Raw genomic sequence first — 15,691 nt, forward strand, 5'->3', positions numbered from 1 at the left:
CGGCAGTGTTACAATGTAGCGCCTATGCGCTACATTGTAACCAATGCTGGGAACTTTCTGCTCAGCGGTGACGTCACTTTAGGTCAACCGCAGGGCAGAAAGTTCCCAGCATTGGTTACAATGGAGCGCATAGGCGCTACATTGTAACACTGCCGTGTGCCGCCTGTCACTCAGTACAGGAGCACACAGCCGATCAGGAGAGTGCTACAACGTGGCACTCCCTGATTGGCTGAAGAAACCCACTTAGACATCAGTCAGAGTGGGTTTCTGGCATTCGTGGAAAGGAGTCCCATGTGAAAACATGGGGCCCCTTTCAGTTCGTGGCTCGGCTTTCCGTTTTCTTATTTTATGCAAGTACGTGGATTACCCCTGGATTTCCCGAGGAGCCTGGACCCCTGGATCTCGTGAGTATAATTTCTTCAACAGGTACCCCTTGGATTCTACTGGAGAAGAGGACCGACCTGCGTGGGAACTTAAGGTAAGTATGTATGTATGTGTGTATGTATGTAATAAAATTATACTTTCACGGTGTGTGTGTCTTGTCTTTTTTTGGGTATTTTTTAGTAGTAGTACTACAGGTACCAGCGGGCCCGTTTTTCCGTCGCATGCTGGTACTTGTGGTTCTCCAAGTACCAGCATGCGGGGGAGGCTTGCTGGGCCTTGTAGTACTGCTACTAAAAACAATATCTTTTCTTTTACAACAAAGGCTATCAGCCTCCCCATCCGCAGCCCATTGGATGGGGGGGGACAGCCTCGGGCTTCACCCCTGGCCCTTGGGTGGCTGGGGGGGGGGACCCCTTGATTGAAGGGGTCCCCACTCCCCCAGGGTACCCCGGCCAGGGGTGACTAGTTGGATTTTTGATGCCACGGCCGCAGGGCACTATATAAAAGTGACCCCCGGCTGTGGCATTATCTGTCCAGCTAGTGGAGCCCGGTGCTGGTTTTAAAAATACGGGGGACCCCTACTCTTTTTGTCCCCCGTATTTTTGGGACCAGGACCAGGCGCAGAGCCCGATGCTGGTTGCTTAAATATGGGGGAACCCCTGTCATTTTTTTCCACATATTTTTGCAACCAGGATCGGCTCAAAGAGCCCGAGGCTGGTTATGCTTAGGAGGGGGGACCCCACGCATTTTTTTTTATTATTTTACAGTGTTTAATTAAAAAAAAAAAAAAAAAACCCCAGCACGGATCACACAGATCCGGCCGAGATTGATTGTAAAAAAAGTCGGCAGTGTTTTGCTAATCACTGCCGTAAAAATAGAAAAAAAACCACGAATGACATCGACATCGGAACAAAAGAAAAACCCGAATACGACAGCTTAGTAAATTAGTCGTAATCAATTCAAAAATTTGCAGTTTTACACTTTCGATGTCATTCGTGATTGAACTTTGACCTGAATCTGGAAAATACGAATCTTAGTAAATTTACCCCCATGTTTGTTAGATCTGCGGAGGCCGGCTTGCGTGACCCCATGGGTCATGCAACCAGCTGATGTTGTCGCAGATGATCCGATGGTGCGTCCTAGGATGCAGCTCAGATCACTTATGCCTCCGTGAAGCCTCCTGCTGCATTACCATATTAGTGCTAAGCAGCTATAGCAGCTCCAACCACATATGAATCAGGCCCCGTGTGGGTAAGGAATTTATCATCACAATATTTAATGATTCAATACATGTCATAATAATCCCTAACATACAGTAGGTGAGAAGTTTTCTCTTATGTCCTAGCGGGGCTACTGGGAATCCATTTAGCACCATGGAGTATAGACGGGTCCACTAGGAGCCTTTGGCACTTTAAGAATTTGATAGTGTGCGCTAGCTCCTCCACTATGCCCCTCCTGCCAGGCTCAGTTTAGAAAATGTGCCTGAAGGAGCCGGTCACATCTCTGGAAACTCATGAAGAGTTTTCTATATTTATTTTCTCAATTTGTTATTTTCAGGCAGGATGGCACCAGCCAGCCTGCTTCGTGGGACTTAAGGGGGGAAACGTTCCAACCTCTCTCAGGGTTAATGGTCCCGTTCCCTGCTGACAGGACACTAGTTCCTGAGGAAACTATTCGCAAGCTCCACCACGGCGAGTGTACATTCCCACAGCACGCCGCCACCCCTAACAGCCAGAAGAATGAAGAGTGGTGAGTACTAAGCTGGCGTCCCGGTTAGCGGGTCGCCAGCCATTATGGCGGCATTAGGGTACAGAGACGCACAGCTTCTACAATGGGGCGGCTGGGTCTCCAGTACACAGTGCAGACGCACAACTTCTAAAGGGGCCAACTGAGCCTCAGTACACTATGTGTACACAGTACCCAGACTGGCATTACAGACTTAAAAGGGACTGACTCTATTTTAGGCACAAAATGACCTCAGCCAGTATAAATAAGAGCGGGAAGACCGCGCGCCATTGAAGGGGCGGGACTTCACTATGAGCGGATCCAGCGGCCCACAGGCGCCATTTTCCCTACTGCAGCTGACACAGACGCTGACTGACAGGGATGAGCAGCTCCTCCGGAGAGACTCCAGATTACCTCAGTGGTACCAGGGGGTCATAGCAGGGAGGGAGCAATCATTAGTGTACTAAGGGGGTCATTCTGACCTGACCGTTCGCTGCAGTTCTTTGCAGCGCAGCAATCAGGTCAGAACTGCGCATGCGCCAGCACATGGCTGACAGCAGATGGCTGTCATTGCCTAGTGATCGCCTCTGCCTGATTGACAGGCACAGGCGGTTGCTGGGCGGGAGGGGGCGGCACGGTGGCGTTTGTGTTTTTTGGGCGTGGTCCGGCCAACACAGGCGTGGCAGGACCGTGCGGGGGGCGGACAGCCGCTGCGACCCGGGCAGCGACGAGTAGTTCCCGGACAGCACGCAAAAGCTACGCTGGCCTGGAGCTGCTTCTGATGTGCAAAAGCATTGCTGCTGTGTGATGCTTTTGCACTTCTGCGACGGGGCAGGTACTGACATGCGAGGCGGGCTAGCCCTGTGCTGGGCGTCCCCCCGCATGTCTGTGTTCCTGATCGTAGCTGTGCTAATTTAGCACAGCTACGATCAAGTCGGAATCACCCCTAAATCCCTAATCTAGGTACTTAGTCTGCGACCTGGCTAAGCTTGGCATTAGCGATAGGGGAGCTGTGTGCTGGTTCCATAACCTCTGTGTCTCCCTGGAGGGGCACTTTGTGGGTTAATTGTGCATTTAACCTTTTCCTGTGTGTATGCGCTGTCACTATACAGTATGTCAGGCAAAGAGTGTCTTTCATGTAAGGCACAGCGTTCCTCTTCCCCAGGGGGGTCACTAGTGTATCCTTCCCAGGCTATTGTGGCTGAACCAGTATGGCTAGACTCCATTAGGGGGGATGATTTCTTCAATTTCTACTAAGCTTTCTCGGAACAAGAAAGAGACCAAATCTATGAGTTTCTGAAAAAGACTCAGTACTCAAATCAGCGTCTCAGTCCCCTGCCATTTGTCCACAAAAATGTACTTTGGCTCATATCCTGCAGTCTGACTCTGGTGACGAAGGGTCTGACATGGAGGAGGGTGAGGTGGACTCAGAGGTGGGGAAGGGTACTCTGTTGCATGGAATAGAGGCTCTCATAGAAGCTATCAGAGAAGTTCTGAATATCCCTGATAAGGTGACAGAGGAGATTGAGGAATCTCATTTTAATTTAAAGAAATCCTCAGCCACTTTTCCTGTGTCAAAGAAACTTAATACCCTGTTTGAAGAACTGTGGGTTAATCCAGAAAAGAAATTTCAAATTCCTAAACGGTTGTTATCATCTTTTCCTTTTCCTCCTGAGTATAGGAAAAAATGGAAAAATCCACCAATAGTGGATGCATCGGTATCCGGGGATATCACAGAAAATTGTATTGCCTCCCTAAAAGACGCGACTTACCGCAAAATTGAAACTAGACTTAAATCTTTGTATACAGCTGCAGGGGTGGCCCAGAGACCCATTATAGCATGTGGATGGATTACGCGAGCCATTGCTAAATGCTCAACTAACATAATTGAAAAGTTAGATACCTTGCCTCAAAGGGAGATTGTTTTACTCCTGCAACACATACAGGACTCTGCAAACTTTATGGTGAAAGCCATGAAAGAGATAGGCTTGCTTAATGCACGCACTACAGCTATGGCAGTGTCGGCATGCAGGGGTTTATGGCTACGCCAGTGGACTGTGGTTGCAGACTCCAGGAAAGGCGTGGAAGGCCTACCTTTCACAGGTGAGTCCATATTTAGAGATGAACTCGACAAATGGATCTCCAAAGCTACTGCGGGTAAGTCCACATACCTTCCTTCTGCAGCTCCCCCAGCTAGGAAGGCCTGTTCAGGACCCAACCTACAGTCCTTTTCGGACAGCCAAGTTTAGGGGCAAGGCCAGAGGTTCTTCTGCCACCACCAGAGGTTCTAGAGGTAAACCACGGAAACCTGCTACTGCAGGTTCACAGGAACAGGGTTCAGGCTCTGCTTCCTCAAAACCTTCCCCATGACAGTGGACCGCAATGCCTGGAAGTCTGTCAGGTGGGAGCCCGGCTAAAATTCTTCAGTCACATCTGGACAAGATCGTGCCAGGATCCCTGTGTCATAGACCTTATATCCCAGGGCTACAAACTGGAGTTCCAGGAGCTTCCATCTCACAGATTCTTCATATCAGGCTTACCAGTTTCACAAGAGGCAGGAATAATCTTACAGGACGCCATTCAAAAACTGTTACAGACCCAAGTCATTGTTCCAGTTCCACCTCATCTACAAAACACGGGTTACGATTCCAGCTTGTTTGTAGTACCGAAGCCGGATGGTTCAGTAAGACAGATTCTGAACCTCAAGTCATTGAATCCGTACTTATGGGTGTTCAAATTCAAGATGGAGTCTCTGAGAGCGGTGATCTCAGGTCTGGAGGAGGGGGAATTTCTAGTATATATGGATTTCAAGGATGCCTACTTTCATATTCCGATCTAACCGCTTCACCAAGCTTATCTACGCTTTGCACTGCAGGACTGTTATTATCAGTTTCAGGCCCTGCCATTTGGCAGAGATGATGTTACTACTCCACAAACAGGAAGTGAACATAATTCCGCACCTGGACGTTCTTCTGATAAAGGCACCGTTCAGGGAGCAACCGTTGGAGAGCATTGCTCTCTCGACTAGACTACTTCTGGATCATGGGTGGGTTCTGAATTTTCCAAAATCTCACTTGGGACCAACGCAGAGGCTTCAGTTCCTGGGAATGATACTGGACACAGAATCCAAGGCCCTTCCAGCTGGATCTGTTGGACAAATGGTCCGGATCGCATCTTCACATGCACCAGAGGATTCATCTGTCCTCAAAAGCCAGGATCTTCATCCTGTGGTGGCTACAGACTTCTCACCTTGTCGAGGGCCACAGGTTCGGGATTCAGAATTGGTTTCTACTAGCCACAGCTGCAAGCCTCAGAGTTTGGGGCGCAGTCACCCAGGGGTACAGTTCCAGGAATGGTGGTCAAGTCAGGAAGTAGGCCTTCCAATAAACATCCTGGAACTCAGGGCCATATACAACGCCCTTCAGCAAACTGCATTTCTTCTTCAGAATCAGGCTATTCAGGTCCAGTCGGACAATGTGATGGCAGTGACGTACATAAACCGTCAGGACGGAACTAAAAGCAGAGCCGCAATGTCAGAGGTGTCAAGAAATCTCCTGTGGGCGGAAAAACACACAGTGGCGTTTTTGGTAGTCTTCATCCCGGAGGTAGACAACTGGGAACTTGGGAAGCAGTCTTACTCAGCAGACAAAATCTGCACCTGGGGGAATGGGGCCTTCACCTGGAGGTGTTCCAGTGGTTTACACATCAGTGGGGATATCCACAAATCAACATGATGGTCTCTCGACTCAACAAGAAGCTCAAGCGGTATTGTTCCAGGTCGAGAGACCCACAAACAGTGGCGGTAGATGCTCTGACAACTCCGTGGGTCTACCAGCTGGTGTACGTGTTTCCTCCACTTCCTCTAATCCCAAGAATTCTAAAAAGAATAAAAAGGGAAAAGGTTCAAGCAATCCTCATTGCCCCAGACTGGCCACGAAGGGCGTGGTATGTGGATCTTCTCGAGATGCTCCTCGAAGATCCGTGGCCTCTACCTCTTTGCGAGGATCTCCTTCAACAGGGCCCATTCCTCTATCAAGACTTACCGCGGCTACGTTTAACGGCATGGACGTTGAACAGCTGATTCTAGCCAGGAGAGGGATTCCTGACAAGGTCATTCCGACTATGATCCAAGCTAGAAAGGGGGTAATGTCTAAACATTACCATCGTATCTGGAGAAAATAGGTCTCTTGGTGTGAAAGCAGACAATATTCTGCTGTGGAATTTCATCTGGGACGTTTCCTGCTTTTCTGCAGTCAGGAGTGGATGCGGGCTTATGTCTAGGCTCCACAAAAGTCCAGATTTCGGCCTTGTCTATTTTCTTTCAGAAACAATTGGCTTCTCTCCCTGAGGTCCAGACATTCTTCAAAGGTGTTCTGTACATCCAACCTCTCTTTGTGCCTCCCACGGCACCTTGGGATCTCAACTTGGTGCTGCAGTTCCTCCAATTGGGCTGGTTTGAACCATTATAGGAGGTTGACGTAAAGTACCTTTCATGGAAGACCGACATTGGCTTCAGCAAGACGTGTGTCGGATCTAGGGGCGTCGTCTCACAAGAGCCCCAACCTGATTATATGAGGACAGAACTAAACTCAGGACTCGTCAGCAATTTCTTCCTAAGGTGGTGTCTACATTTCATATCAACCAACCTATTGTGGTTCCGGTTGTTACGGACACTTCTGCTACTTCAAAGTCTTTGGATGTTGTGAAGTCTTTGAAGCCTTCAAAGACTTCACAACATCCAAAGACTTTGAAGTAGCAGAAGTGTATGAAGTGTGTATGTTACGAGAACAGCTCATCACAGGAAATCGGACTCGCTGTTCGTTCTCTATGATCCCAATAAACTTGGGTGTCCTGCTTCAAAGCAGTCAATTGCATGCTGGATCAGGCTCACTATCCAGCATGCTTATTCCACGGCAGGCTTGCCGGTTCTAAAATCTGTACAGGCCCACTCTACTAGGTCGGTGGGTTCTTCATGGGCGGCTGCCAGGGGTGTCCCGAGCAGTTACTTGGTCAGGTTCAAATACGTTTGCAAAGTTTTACAAGTTCGATACTTTGGCCTCTGAGGACCTTCAGTTTGGTCAATCAGTTCTGCAGGACCCTCAGCACTCTCCCACCCGGTTTGGGAGCTTTGGTACTTCCCCATGGTACTAAATGGATTCCCAGTATCCCCCAGGATGTAAGAGAAAATAGGATTTTAATTACCTACCAGTAAATCCTTTTCTCGTAGTCCGTAGGGGATACTGGGCGCCCGTCCAGTGCTTTGTTCTTCCTGCACTGTTACTTGGTTAAGTAATGTTGTTTGGTTCTGCTGTTGCTGTTCCTGTTTGAAGTTTGGTTAGCATGGCTTTCCTCTTGTTTTGTGTGTGCTGGTTCGGAATCTCACCACTTTGCTTATCTATCCATTTCTCAAAGTATGTCCATCTCCTCGGGCACAGTTTCCAAGACTGAGTCTGGTAGGAGGGGCATAGAGGGAGGAGCCAGCGCACACTATCAAATTCTTAAAGTGCCCAAGGCTTCTAGTGGACCCGTCTATACCCAATGGTACTAAATGGATTCCCGGTATCCCCTACGGACTACGAGAAAAGGATTCAGCAGTAGGTAGTTAAAATCCTATTTTTTCAACTATTTATATAAGTTACAAAAGTAGCAATACAATTTATACTGACCAGGTACTGTCATTCGCTGGAAATTTAGTAGAGAATTTTTATTTGCAGATGATCAGAAGGTGGGATCTATTGCTGTAAGTACCTTCCAAAAGCCAACATGAAAATTCAACATGTCCTACCTGGTTTGAACTCTGTGACTCCCTCTCCAATGCTTTCTACAATGCCCACACCTTCATGACCAAGGATAACTGGAAATTCTACATCTTTGAGATCTCCGGTGAGTCCATGTTCGTCTGAACGACATATTCCTGCAGTCACAATCTGCAATACCAGAGTACAAAAAACCCTGAGCAGTTTCCTTGGGATCTCACTAGTATTTACTGTTACCAATACTTAGAGGAGTACATTTCCTTTAAAACTATTTATATAGCTTTAATGTAATTATATTATTTAACACTTAGGTCAGTGGTTCTCAAACTGTGTGCCGTGGCAATCTGGGGTGCCTCAGGGCACCTGCTGGGGTGCCTTGGATTGGTGGTCCAGTATCAATTGAAATTATTTATCGTCAATGTAATAGAAAAAAGCAATGCTGGTGGCTGCCAAACATAAAATATGTGGACAAACAGAAGCAAATCCTGTCCCTCACCACATAACTGAACCTAAGGATGACATATAAACACAATTTATTTAATTTATTATGTCTTTCTAAATTTCTCATAAAGAAACTTTTGGCCTAGGGGTGCCGAGAAAACATTTCTGATACTCTAGAGTGCCGTGATTCAGAAAAGTTTGAGAACCACTGACTTAGGTACTAATTAACAGTTGGATTTATGAATGTATCTAGAAATACAGGCATATGTATACAGTATGTTGTGTTGGATGCATCTCAAGGGGATGAGGTTAATACCCCTTTCACATCGCACAAATAACCTGGTATCGACACGGCATATTGCCGTGTCGACACGGGTCAGTGTGCGATGTGAAAGCACTTTGCCCGAATTAGCAGGTCGCCTGACCCAGTAATTCAACACGGTATATAAGAAGGGTTATTCCCAGGTTGAATACCGGGTCAGGTGCAGTGTGAATGGGAGCCGTTTCGATGCGACACGGCTCCCATTCACAGCATAGGGAGAGGCGGCGCAGGAGATGAGCTCATCTCCCAGCGCAGCCTCCACCCCCGCCCCTGCTGCTGCTGCGCCCCCCGCTGCTATGGCAACCGACCCGGTATATTGCCGTGTCAGAAAGCCAGCAAAGCAGAGCAAATGCCGGATCCCACCCGGTAAGGGCACGTTTCTCTTCCCGGGTGAGATCCGGCATGTGCGATCTGAAAGCGGTATAAGATACCGTCTGTCGGGATCCTGACACCCAGCATCCCAATCGTAAGTACAGTGGGCAGGTTAGGACCGGGTGTGTGGGGGGAATTAGGTTTAGGAGCCATCTGGGAGCAGGACCAACTCTGCCATTAGGCAGCTGTAGGTGGCTGCCTAGGGCGCTGGTATTGGGGGGGGGGCACTTAGCCTGCCTATCACAAAATGAAGGATGTCTCTGAAAGAACCTAGGGTGCCAAGAAATCTTGCATTGCCATTGCCAGGGGGTGTGGGATGTGGGGGTTAGGGATCACTGGGGGGAGGATGGGGTTAGGCACTGATGGTGAGGTTAGGGTTAGGCTGCGGGAAGGTAGGGTTAATGGTGGGGAAAGGAGATAGCATACTTACCTAACACCTGTCAGGATTTTTGAGATCAGGTTGCCAGCATCTGTATTGTGGCTCCCAGTATCCTGTTCGCCGGTCACACATACCGAATGTATCTCAAAATCAGTATCTTTTGCACGAGACAGATGTGAGGCAAAACAAGTATATGTACCTACTGTACCACCCATTATATTGTAGAGATGTGGTTGACAGCGTTAGTAGCATATGCTAGCTACGTTTCACTGTAACAAAGTGTCATATACTGTACACAAGAGATAATATTGTCTTGATAGATATTGACTAATGTGAAAAGTGCATTTATTAATAAAGGCAAAGCATTACAGTGCTTGACACTCATGCCATCTTCTACCCTGTACAAGATTTAATGGGAGAGTGATCTGAAGGATCCCTCTCCTAGCTACAGTTTGTGCATGCACCAGTGGACATCAATACATTAGCAGTAGTGCAGCTGTTGGCAGGGGGTGATTGAGGGGTGAGGGTACCAGTGTCTGATTTTAGTATTTTTGTGGACTGGTTATAAGCCCTCATTTAATTAAAGACATTTAATAGACTAATAAAATGCCATTAACTATGTAATTTTTTTTTGTTTTAATATGTATACAGATTTACTAAGTAAGATCTTACAAGGGCAGTACAGTATGTGTATGTCCTACCAGTTTACACTCCATTCAAATGGCATATGGTACAGTACAGTGGAAATATTTTGCAGTTACTGGTACTTTTTGGGCTGTCAGTACCAACACAGGTTGAACCATAGATAACAAACATTGGGCAGATGTATTAACCTGGAGAAGGCATAACGAAGTGATAAACCAGTGATATGTGCAAGGTGATAAAGGCACCAGCCAATCAGCTCCAATATGTAAATTAACAGTTAGGATCTGATTGGCTGGTGGCTTTATCACCTTTCACATATCACTGGTTTATCACTTCCTTATGCCTTCACCAGGTTAATACATCTGCCCCACTGGTTATTCACTTGCGCCCAAACAACTGCTGCCCAGTTCTACTTCAGAGCCACACTATTCTCTAACTCAATGCAAAACAAAAAAGAAATAGAACTCAGTGGCTGTTTGAAGAAAATAAACTCTCAAATGTCCTTCTTCACAATAAAATATAATTTGTAATATCAGTCTTCGCTTATTTATAGATAGGGAATGAGTATGTACAAATGGTAAGAAGTATATTGGCAAAACCAAAAGGAAACTTAAGGAAAGATTAAGGAAAGGAAAGAGCATGTTCGGAATATCCGTAAGGGGCTTATTTCACACAATATCTCCTTACACTTTAAAGATACACATGCATATGAAATAAATGATCTGGTTGTTTTTTGTGGTATTAGGTGTGTCAAATCTAATTGGCGGACTGACACCCAAGAAATAGATTTAGCTAAAATAGAAATGCAAAGTACATATAAGATGAGATTCATGGCCCCTAAAGGGTTAAATGTGGACTTCGAACTGAAATGGTTCCTATAATCGTAAAACTTGTTCCAACTTCATCTATGTATACTGTTTTACTATTGTACTGCATTTAAATGTATTAATGAATAAGATTTTCTAACATACAACCTTTTGTTTTGTTTGAGGACCTATACTATCAAATTGGGATTGTTAAGTTTCCGTGCATCCAGTCTTATACATTAAATACACCTAAAATGTCTACAATAATGATCCGGGACACTAATGAAACTTAAAGGAGGAACATAACATTAAAGCAACAGCGGAATATATTTTACAGACCCATTTTTTGCTATGCGTTCCATACACCGGAAAGAGGATGCACGTGGACACGAGGGATGCGTTCCATTCGGGACTTCCGCACTTCCAGTCTGCGTTTCAAAGACCGGAAGTTAGCCGCGATACACAGACTTTCTTTTTTGTTGTTCTTCTATAAGGACACTGGGGGTAATTGGAGTTGATCGCAGCAGCAAGTTTGTTAGCAATTGGGCAAAACCATGTGTACTGCAGGGGGGGGCATATATAACATTTGCAGAGAGAGTTAGATTAGGGTGGGTTATTTTGTTTCTGTACAGGGTAAATCAGTGGCAAACGCAGGATTTCTAGAGGGGGTTTTCCAAATGTCAATCTCCCACTCTGCAGAACGTTTGAGCAAGTGCGGGAGTCTGGGGGAGCGTCAGAAGAACCTAGTACTACTGACCCTGGACATTAATATTAACATTGGTCTAGTTTTTATACTCTGGATACTGTATGGAGTACAGTATTAATATTTATCACTATAGATGCTCTCTAGTATAGGCTGTATCAAACAAAGTGGTCAGGAAAAGCATAAACATACTGTACCATTATAAATAAATGAATAAATAAATAAATAAATAAATACTTACACAAATATAATAGAACCAGTACTGCACACATTTTCCCACCTCATGGTAAGGTTCCGGTCTCTTTTTCCTGATAGATACTGTCTGGTCCAGTTCAGTGATTGAGGACTCAGATCCAAGTTGAGGATTCAGATCCAAAATTGGTAGAAGAAGCTGCTGCCACTGGGCATGTGCAGCAGACCTGCTCTGTCCCTTAAACTGAATGATTTGCCAGCAGTTCTAGTAATAATCATATTATATACCATTGCTATTGTTGTCATAATGTGAGCCACTTGCCAAGAGGAGGGGGGTTTCCGTGCAACCGGAACCCCCCCCCCCTTCCCTGCGTTTGCCTATATAAATAGTGGCTCCTTTATTTTTACACTGCAATTTAGATTTCAGTTTGAATCCACTCCACCCAAATCTAACTCTCTCTGCCCATGTTATATCTGCCCCCCCCCCTGCAGTGCACATGGTTTTGCCCAACTGCCAATAAATTTGCTGCTGCGATCAACTCAGAAAATAGGCCCACTGTATTCATTTGTGCATACTAGCTGTCCCGCTAGATACACGGTAAAGGATGTGTTCTTGTGTTCCTGGGACGTTTATATGAGGGTTTTAACGCATTTAGGATCTTTTTTACAAACCGGATCTGAGACTAAATGTAATAGGGTGTGATTTTGGAAAATGTGTGCTTTTTACCGCAAATTTGCACTTTTTCCAAGAACCACAAATGTAATAGCTTGCGATATTGCTAAAAATTGCAAGTTTTGAACATATACCAAAAATCGCAAGTGAAAAATCGCATCCAGATGTTTTCCCATAGAAAACAATGAAAATTGCTAATGTAATAGGATGCGATTTTTTCACTTGCACACAAAACCTTACCAAAAATCGCCAGAATAATAGACCAAGTTTAGACTGGCGATTTTTGGTGAAACATGCACAGGTCAATGTGATCCATGCATGCTTCTGTAGGGAAATGTAAAGACAGTGTTAAGATAAAAATAAAAAACAATGTGCAGGTCCCCCCCAAAAGCATAACCAGGCCCGGGCTCTTTGAGCCGGTCCTGGTTGCAAAAATATGGGGGGGAAATTGACTGGGGTTCCCCCGTATTTAAACAACCAGCACCGGACTCTTGGACCGGTCCTTGTTCCAAAAATATGGGGGACAAATGAAGTAGGTGTCCCCCATATTTTTCAAACCAGCTCCGGGCTCCACTAGCCAGGGAGGTGATGGTGCACTTTTATACAGGTCTCTGTGGCCGCAGCATCCCACACCTCAAACTAGTCATCCCTGGCCGGGGTTCCCTGGGGGAGTGGGGACTCCTTAAATCAAGGCATCGTCCCCCCTCCAGGCACCCAAGGGCCAGGAATATAGCTCGGGCTGTCCCCCCCCCCCATCCCATGGCAGTTGATGGGGGGATCATAGCCTTAAAAGTGTTAAAAAATATTGTCTTTTGCTGTGGAACTACAAGTCCCACCAAGCCTCCCCCGCATGCTGGTACTTGGAATTCTACAACAAAAGAAATATTACAATAAACACACAGACAGCGTGACAGTAAAACTTTAATAAAACATACTTGCACACTCACACTCAGTGCTGTAACTAGACATTTTAGCGCTGTGTGCAAGATAGGGCATCGGCGCCCCCCTTGTATGTAAAAAAAGGTGGCAGTGCGCACCTTAGGCTCGTGCAAAAAATCTAGGGGCCTGGCTTCATGGGGAAGGGGTGTGGCAACAAAATAATACCAATTCACATTACATATTATAGTAGTCTGCATCATTCAAATTATGCCATACAGTAGCGCCATTACACCAGGTACAGCCCCTCTTACACATTACGGCGGACAGATTCCCATTTTTACACATTACGGCAGACAGCGTCCCCTTCTTAAACATTACGGCAGACAGCATCCCCTTTTACACATTACGGCAGCCAGTCCCCCTTTTACACATTATGGCAGACAGCGTCCCCTTTTTACACATTACTGCAGACAGCGTCCCCTTTTTACACATTACTGCAGACAGCGTCCACTTTTTACACATTACGGCAGACTGTGTCCCCCTTTTTGCACATTACGGCAGACAGCGCCCCCTTTTTACACATTATGGCAGACAGCGCCCCCTTTTTACACATTACGGCAGACAGCGTCCCCCTTTCTACACATTACGGCAGACTGTGTTCCCTTTTTTACACATTACAGCAGAGTCCCCCTTTTTCACATTAGGTAGACAGACCGATAGATAGATAGATAGATAGATAGATAGATAGATAGATAGATAGACAGACAGACAGACAGACAGACAGACAGACAGACAGACAGACAGACAGACAGATAGATAGATAGATAGATAGATAGATAGATGATACTTAACATCTCTCCGGCAGTCAGGCTCCTTGGTGCTGGTAGCTCCAGGTGGCAGGGGAGAAGGAGGAGGAGGGAGGGGGAGGAGGGAGCTGCAGCAGTGCACTGTAATTACCGGTGCCACCGCATGCAGCTGTCCCTCTCCTTCAGCATTGGCTGGCCACCGCTGCTGTGAATGCTGGGATGAGGGAAGCGCATCCCAGCATTCACAGCAGCGCCGGGCCAGCCAATGCAGGAGGAGAGGGACTGCTGCAGCGGCGCTGCTACCAATTATAATAATTATATTAATAGCACTGCTGCGGCTCCCTCCTCCCCCTTCCTCCTCTTCCTTCTCCGCTGCTCCCTCTCCTCCTCCGGTACAGGCGTCTTGTAGTGAGTCAAATTGACTCATTACAAGCCGCTGGCCGTTGCGCCCTCACTTCGACTGCGTTGTGTGCCAGGCACACCTGGCACACACGTAGTTACGGCAGTGCTCACACTCACACTACTGGAAAGAAGAGGACTAGACACAAGGGGTAGGTGAGTATTTTATTTTTATTTACAGCCATTGCGGATGCTACGGGATAATTGGACGTGAATGGTTACATTGGATGTAGGTATGTTTAAGTGTGTGTATGTATGTGAGTGTGTAAGAATGTTTTATTAAAGTTTTACTGTCACGCTGTCTGTGTGTTTATTGTAATATTTCTTTTGTTGTAGAACTACAGGTACCAGCAGGCCTGCTATTTTCCCCGCATGCGTGGTTCCCCAGGTACCAGCATGCGGAGAGGCTTGCTGGGACTTGTAGTTCCACAGCAAAAGACAATATTTATAAAACACTTTCAAGGTTATCAGCCCCCCATCCATCGCCCAGGGATGGGGGGGGGGGGGGCAGCCCCGAGCTTCATCCCTGGCCCTTGGGTGCCTGGAGGAGAGGACCAGGGGTTAAAGTGAGCCCGAACGGGGCGAGTTCCACTTGGAGACGGAACGCAGATCCGCCTCCTCCGGCTCACCTCACCCGATGTGTGCCGCCGCCGCCGCAGGGAGATGCCGGGCGCCCGCTGTTACCAGCAGCACCCAGCTCTCCCCGCACAGTGGAAGCCCGGCGTCAGGAGTTCACTACTGAGCTCCTGCTTCCGACTCCCGGGTCAGTGCGCACTATGAGAGAGACGTCATGATGTCTCTCTCATAGTGCAGGGAGCCGGACTCCAGGAGGATCACAGTGGTCGGACACGGGAGCGGGGCTTGGTAAGTATGGTGGCTTTTTTTTTAAGGCACGTCTACTGGGGGCAAGCTACAAGGGGTAAACTACTGGGGGCAAGCTACAGGGGCGCATTACTACTGGGGGCATTACTAGTTGGGGCACACTACAGGGGGGCTAAACTACAGGGGGGCTAAACTACAAGGGGCATTACTACAGGCTGGCTAAAATACAAGGGGGCAAACTACAGAGGGCATTACTACTGAGGGCATTACTACTTGGGGCAAGCTACATGGGGCTAACTACTGGGAGTAAGCTACTGGGGGCAAACTACAGGGTGCATTACTACTGGGGGAATAACTACAGGGGCGCATTACTACAGCGAAGCTAAA

General features: G+C 47.0%; 1 protein-coding gene across 1 annotated transcript in view; it reads right to left on the reverse strand.

Moving 5' to 3' along the window:
- The window catches only part of LOC135049843 (alcohol dehydrogenase 1-like), an 87,434-nt gene that overhangs the window by 58,726 nt on the left and 13,017 nt on the right, over positions 1-15,691 (reverse strand). Inside the window, exon 4 of the mRNA XM_063955779.1 lies at positions 7,895-8,036. Within this exon, the coding sequence (XP_063811849.1) occupies positions 7,895-8,036 (142 nt within the window). The remainder of the gene's footprint in view (positions 1-7,894; positions 8,037-15,691) is intronic.

This window comes from Pseudophryne corroboree, chromosome 1 (assembly GCF_028390025.1).
Source record: "Pseudophryne corroboree isolate aPseCor3 chromosome 1, aPseCor3.hap2, whole genome shotgun sequence".
NCBI lineage: Eukaryota > Metazoa > Chordata > Amphibia > Anura > Myobatrachidae > Pseudophryne > Pseudophryne corroboree.